The 6972-nt window shown below is 43.9% G+C and overlaps 1 protein-coding gene across 1 annotated transcript; it reads right to left on the bottom strand.

Moving 5' to 3' along the window:
• Positions 1-206: 206 nt before the first annotated feature.
• On the bottom strand, positions 207-6092 carry Spata31f3 (SPATA31 subfamily F member 3). The gene is made up of 5 exons (XM_076841292.1): positions 5949-6092; positions 5431-5476; positions 4865-4925; positions 3372-3850; positions 207-568 (listed from the first exon to the last, which is right to left on the bottom strand). Exons 1-5 carry the CDS (start codon positions 6090-6092, stop codon positions 207-209), a joined length of 1092 nt encoding a protein of 363 aa, XP_076697407.1.
• Positions 6093-6972: the final 880 nt, after the last annotated feature.

Below are 6972 nucleotides of genomic sequence, written 5' to 3'. Positions count from 1 at the left end.
CTCTTTGCTTACAGGTATAGAGTATATTTGGAGAATGCTATGCCTCACCTGCATGTTAATATAAAGGGTGATTGACAATCTTCTTCAGGGGGATGTAGAAAAAAACCTCCTTTTTGTTGGAATGGTTATTTTCCTGGGTAAACTGGTGCCTTCTGCTGAGCTGAGAGTTGAGACTTGGGATGGACTTTCTGGTTGGGTGACCCAAGTCAGTTGACAACAGAATTTGGAGCAGTTTTATGAGTGGCACAGTCCTTAGGGTTGGCTGGATTGAAGGGCGTTTTGCTGGAACTGTTGGTGAAGGCACTGAGGACATCAAGGAAAGACAAGCGCTCCTTCTCAGTAGGGGGAGGCAGGGCCATGGGGTTCTCTGTTTTCTTCTCCAACCTAGCTCCCGCCACGCGGTCTTTGGTGTGGGTTGGACCCTTCTTAACCTCTTTTGTCCTGGATCTGGTCACTTTCTCAGCCTTAGATGGGGAAATGGGTTCCTCGTGCCTGTGAGCTTTCACTTCAGGGTTAATCCAGTGCGAATAGAGCTTCATCGTATTTCCCAAGTCAATTTCTGGAGCTCCTGGAAAGGTGGAGCTCTTGTGAATATGGGTTGCCCCTACCCAACCCTCCAACTCTTCACCCAGGAATGTGTGCCCCTAAAAACTCTGGCCCTGCCCAGGTTCATCCTATAAGACATGAAACATTTGTTCCCGCAAAGTTTGGATTTGAAAAATATAGTCCATTAAAATATTGGACTTGCAAAATTTAGCCTAGCAAATTATGGCCCAATAAGTTGGCACACTATAAGTTCTGAGCCTTTAAGGCCAGGCATTCTCAGGAATCCTCATTTGAGTAAGATCATCCAGCTTAGTCTAATAGCCATGCAGAACATTTTTATCTGGTCTTTTTGTTTCCAAGGAATCTCTGAGAGTGCTCTGGGAACTCAAGGTGAGAGAGATGCTGGTGGAACAGCTGAGGGTGAAGCTGGTGATTCTAGAGATCCAGATAGATCCTTGCCAATCCTACTCACTCAAGGCAACCATCTTGGCTAAAGTTTAATTCTATCTGAAAACAATCCTGGAGATACATTTGAGAAGTCAGGGTCTCCGGGGTTCTTCTTAGAAGCTCCCTACTGGCCCCTGAACCTCAGCAGAATGGATGCTTACTCTGATTGGAGAAAGCCCAAATACCACACCTCCCTCTCTCTGATTCTCAGTAGCTTTGAATTTCACTGGGTCCTCTGTTTTCTCTGATGAGGTAGGGACTTGTTTTCTCTGCTGAGGTAGGACACTTGCAAAGGCCTCGGCTAAGGACTCCAGAGGTCCTCCAGCTATGCACAAAACACCTGGGCTTCTGTCATGTCTACACAGAGCTGTAAGATCTCAGAGGCACAGTGGGCTGAACCCTGGGGATGAACCATGGCTGAATCTGATCTGGGATTAGGTTGCATTTGGCTCTGCTGCACTGTATTTCGAGTGCAATTGCAAGTTCTTCTTTTAAGCAGACACATTTTGGATCTGGGGCATGTGAGATGTCTGGTAAGGTAGGGAATTCCTAGAGAAATGTTTTTGTTTGGTTGTTTAGACTCCTCAAGGTCTATGTGGAAATATTCTTTGAAATGATCAAAAATTGTTCCTTGTACTCCTTTGTCTTTATGGGACTTCCCCACATGTATCCCTAAGAATTTCTGAAATTAAACTTTTTTTTGGTGGCATGATGGGTGCCTTGAGTAATTGGGGACTGTCAGGGATCCATCTGGCATTATAAAGCCACCACCTCTATTCACTTGTACTTTGGCCTGGAGTACCTGTACAAGTCTTATTGGTACCTCGAAAGTGTGGCCCAAGACTTCATATGTTGCTGTTCAAACGAGGTTGAGTCAGAGGTTCTAATGGGCCCAAGCACCAACTCTGCAATTGTAGTAGCTACTGATTGCTGGGGCCACAGCTCTGGAGAAAGCTGCAAAATAGAGAGCAAGCAGCCCTGGCAGGAAGACAAACTTGTTTCCAGTTAGATTCTCAGTGGTTCCCTGAGACAGGGCCCAGGCAGCTCAAGGTCATCAGTATACTGATGAGAACTGGCCAAGGTCTATCAGTATTCAGGGAGTCACTTCTTGACCTGTGTAGGGGCCGACTGCTGCTTCCAAGTTCTAGGGACTTATTTTCCAGAGGACGGGGAACCAACTTGTTGCCAGATCCCCTAGAAAGTTGAAGATCCAGTGATTTGAGCAAGGATCACTAGGTCATTAGACCAAGCATATCTTTCCACATTCATAATCTATGTGCAACATTTTTTAGGCCTAAGCAGGCAACTGTGGGCTGGCACTGCTGCCACAATGGATGACTACAGGTGGCTGCAGGCTGAGGGCATGGCTGTCCCTGCTCCAGGACAGGGGCTGCTAGTCATCAGGGAAAGGAGAAACTGGATAGATTGATAAATCTTTGGAAGAAGGCTCCAGCGTGGTAAACCAATCATTTTAACTACTTAACCAAATCAACTATTTTAACTGCTTCTGAAAATGGAATTCCAGCAGCCTGTGGGCATGTTCCAGGACAATGCTGCCACCCTCTGGAGGACTAAAATGGGAGGGTCCTAGGTCTGGTGGGACAGGCTGCAATATATTTCAGGGATTATATTGTGTGGTTCTCTGCATCTACAGAGAGTTCTGGACAACAGATGGCAAGTTTTCAATGGTCCTGGAGCTGACTCTATAGCAGGTGCTAAACAAAAACTGGGCTTTTTAATAATCAAGTGGAAAAAGCCAAATTTGGGAATGTGGGGAAGAAGCTGGGACTAACTAAAGTGGAAAAAATTTTAGGCAGCACAGAAACAAAAGAGAAATTATTGACTAGAAAAGGTCTAGGGCTCCCCTGTTGTGGAGAGATCTCTAGAGACTAGGAACTCATTGTGCATCCCCCAGGTAATGGAGAGAGGCCACTTAAAAGCTGAAAGGTGGGAGTGGGTAGGGCCAGAGCCAGGGCATGGGGTTTGAGATTTGCTCAGGTGATATTTCTGCTCTGTGGTGGACTGGCTAGCCTCCCATGAGTCCAGAGTCGAGGGGATGAAAGCCTATCTTTTCAACAGACACCTTAGAGGTAGTATTCAGAATGAAAAGGAAAAAAAAAAGTTACTTGTTTGTTTTTCAGGCCTTGAAAACACTGGGAGAAGTATAAGCTGGGAGAAGTACAGGAACTCCCCCACAGGTCATGGGGTCCTCAATGTGGAAATACATGCATTTATATCCTTACTTAAAGAGGTACCTAAGGGCCTTTTGAACATAGGAACAGCATGTGAAGGGAATGCAAGGTTTAGGGTATTGTCTTAAATTCAAGAGCTCCTGGTGAAGGGAAAGAAAGGGAATATAGTATTCAAGGTCTGCTAACCTTTGTTCTTGGGGACAAGTGCAGAGTTGTGCTTCCTTCTCTCCTTCTGGTTCACAGGAATCCTAGGCTCCTCAAGGCTTGAAGAAGACAGAGCCCCTGCATCCTGAGGCTTTTTTGGCACTTGAGATTTCTGCTTTTGCTGGAGGTGATCAGGGCACACATTGTGGACACTGGCTGTATCAGTTGACTGGATAGCTGAATGAATTAAAGATTTCTGACCCAATTGTGACAGACTGGGGCCAGATGCCTGTGAAAACTGTCTGGAGTCCCGGGAATCCTGCTCATAAGACACACCTGATGTGGACAATGTGTCTAGGCAAGCAGAGCTCTGCAGTGACCCCAATAAAGAAGGGGAGATCTGGTTGTTGTCACACTCCAGCAATTGCTGAATATCCAGAGCTAGAGAATTGCAGATTTGGCAGCCAGGATCTGCGCACAGGAGCCGCCGTATACTTTCCACCTGGGGAAGCCAGCCGTGGCTGGGAAGGGAAACATGGCAACTGTTAAGGATGAAGTGACATCCGCCTCTTTGCAAGAATGGGCTGGGGATTGCTGCATCCACTCCCAGTCCTACAAGTCCTATACTCTCTGGGTGTCTACCCCTCTGCTCTTATTCCTAGGAAATGCCATTTGGCAAGGGATGATGAACTGGGCTAAGGTTCTGGGGCAAGCTCTCAGACAACCTATGGAAGGGCATTACTCTCAGAGAAGATGGGAAGCTGGGATCAGTTCTCTGCTGACTTCAGTGAGAAGCTGAATTGAATCAGACAGATGGAGTAGCTGAGTAGTTAGTTGATGGGACATCACCAGAAACATCATTAGGTAGGACCAATATTAGTTTCGTTTGTGGTAAAACAAAACAAAACAAAACCTGAAGTCCAGGACTCATTACATTCAAACTGTAGAAAATGAGGTCCTCACTTAGAGAAATATGGGATACTCCTGTGTCCATACCCAGCATTTGTTAGGTATCAGTCCCATTCTCTAGAAATCTTTCTTTTTTTTTTTAATTGGTTGTTCAAAATATTACAAATCTTGATAGGATAAGAAGATATATTCCTGTTTGAGTGGTCCCAGGAACTCTCCTCCCTGAAGACAGACCAGAGGATGTAATGTCAGCAGGGTCCAGGAAGACCCAGGGAATCTTTCCTTGAAAATGTGTAGCTCTAAGAGAATATAACAATGATGCTGTCTTTCAAAACCCATTCTCTTAATGGGATAATTTGTCTCATAGCTGAATGCAACCCCAGGTAGTGCCTTTTATGACTACACTGATCAAATCCTGAATTGCAAACTACAGTGACCCTAGCAAAGAGTAGAATTGGATGACTCTGTTCCCTTCCCTTCTGAAATGTCTAAATAATTAAACCAGCCTCTACCATGTATGTCTCTTCTCAACCATTATTCCTCCCCTCATTCCTGCTCCAACCCAGGCCAAGAGAACATTACAGTCCAGGCTGGGAGTTAGGAGACTGCAAAGAGCAAGGGATCACCTTTTCATGACAGAGAGCAGCTTCCTCAACTTCTCAGCTTCTTCCTGGGAAGTTTTCTTAGCTGAGGAACCAGGAGACAGTGTTAGGTAGAACAGGAGAGAATTCAGGGACACCCTATAAGGAAGCTAAAGGCTTTTGAATGAGAGGAGACTGAAAACCCCATCATTCAATGCTCTAAGTCAAATCTGTGTGCAGCTTAACCATCTATAACAACATGCTGTCCCTAATCTTGTCTAATCTTTACAACCACATTGAGTGGACAAGATCACTGGTGCTATACCCACTTTATGGAGAACAAGACTGAGAGAGGAAATGATTTCCACAGGGTTATAAAACTAGTAAATGACACAGTTAATGACATCTGTCCTATATTTTCATTCTTAGGAAGGTAAAATAGAATTTTGGAAGGTTCCTACGCTCTGATTTCCCACCCATGTAGGTCTTTTGTTAGCAGTTGCCACTGGGGGTATTAAAGGCTGCAGTGGTTAGAACATATGGCTTCTGGAACCAGGGATCACAAAGGCTCTATGGGGACCTCAGTCACAGTGGAGTGGAAGGGGCTTTACCTTTTGATGTTCTATCTTTAGACTTTTGTTTGACTGCTCCGTGATGCTTAAAGACAAAAACATTAGAATGTGAAGTTGGGTCACCATTTCCTTTTTCATGTCTAAAATAATACAAAACCCATAAGCATTTCTCAATATTTTTCTGTATTCCATTTAATACTCTTCTGTCATTCTTTTACATACACTATCTTTTTTACTAAAACTTTTCCTTTCTATGCTTATTTCTGACTCACTTTGAAGCTCTTCCAAACTCCATACCTTCCACTCCTATTTCATGGACAAGTTTTGTGGGGAGTTCAGGATGAGACAGAAGGAAAAGTGAAGAGATTAAAGGATGGTGGTGAAGGTCCTAAATGGTCCCCAACAGGATAATGAACCAAATTGGGAGCTGTTCTGGGATCCAATGAGAAAACCTCCATTAAAAAAAATCAAGGGGTAAGGATATAAGAGAAAATTAGGGGATAAAATCTTCTTAATGGAGGCTTATACATTCATTTATGATCACAGTATTTCCCTACCTGGCAACAGGTCTCATTAGGTTCCGACTTTAATTTTTGGCGCCTCTTTTTCACTTGCCAAATAATTAATGCAATAATGAAGATGGATCCATAGGTATAGAAGGGATATCCCACATCCCATACAACAAAGGCAGGAATCAACATGATCTAAACCTCACTAGCCATCCCTCTTCCTAAGATTCCAGGGTCTTGGAACCTAATGCCTCCAGATTCTAGGCCTTGTCACCTCTGCCTCACAGATGGATCAAGACCAACAGACTACATCACAAAGCCCTCCTGTTTCACAAAGCAGGTACAGCATCACAGACTTTCATCTTACAGAAAATCATTGGTGATTCATTGTTCAGATGAGGATGTCTAGTTATCTATATAGGCTGCAGAGCCTGGGATAAAAGATACCAAGCATACACTCTTTAGCTCTCTCTATTCCCTGTATCCTGATGCTCAGCTCTCTATTATACAATAGTGTGGAAACTATTCACCAGATAACACGTAATGCATACTGTATATACTTTAAGAGAGTGGCTAAGTCAGAGAAACGAACTACATTATTTGTAACTGGGACAATAACTAAAAAATATACAGCAAGATAGGTCCAGCATAATAATTGTTATGTCTTGGAATCATATTTGTTGACCTCATGAGCAATAAAAGGTATCAATTATCAAGAAGTTCAGAGCCCAATGTGGTGATGTATACCAGTAATCCCAGTGGCTCAGGAGGCTGAGGGCAGGAGGATTGCAAGTTCAAAGCCAGCTTGAGCAACTTAGTGAGACCCTAAGCAAGTCAGCAAGACCCTGTCTCAAAATTCAAAAATGAAAAAAGGACTGGGGATGTTGCTCTGTGGTTAAGTACCCCAGGGTTCAATCTCCAATAGGAAAAAAAAGTCAGGAAGATCATGTCAGATGTTATCAAAGAAAGCATGAACCTGCCAACCTTTCAAAATATTTCTAAGAGCTAAAGACCCCTCCAAGGCCTGGTGGTTCAGTATGAGGAGAATCAAAAGAGATCATAAATATCACCT

This window comes from Callospermophilus lateralis, chromosome 2, assembly GCF_048772815.1.
Source record: "Callospermophilus lateralis isolate mCalLat2 chromosome 2, mCalLat2.hap1, whole genome shotgun sequence".
In the NCBI taxonomy this organism is placed as follows: domain Eukaryota; kingdom Metazoa; phylum Chordata; class Mammalia; order Rodentia; family Sciuridae; genus Callospermophilus; species Callospermophilus lateralis.
Note: the sequence above shows the minus strand (reverse complement) of the source record. Positions and strands in the feature narration are given on the sequence as shown.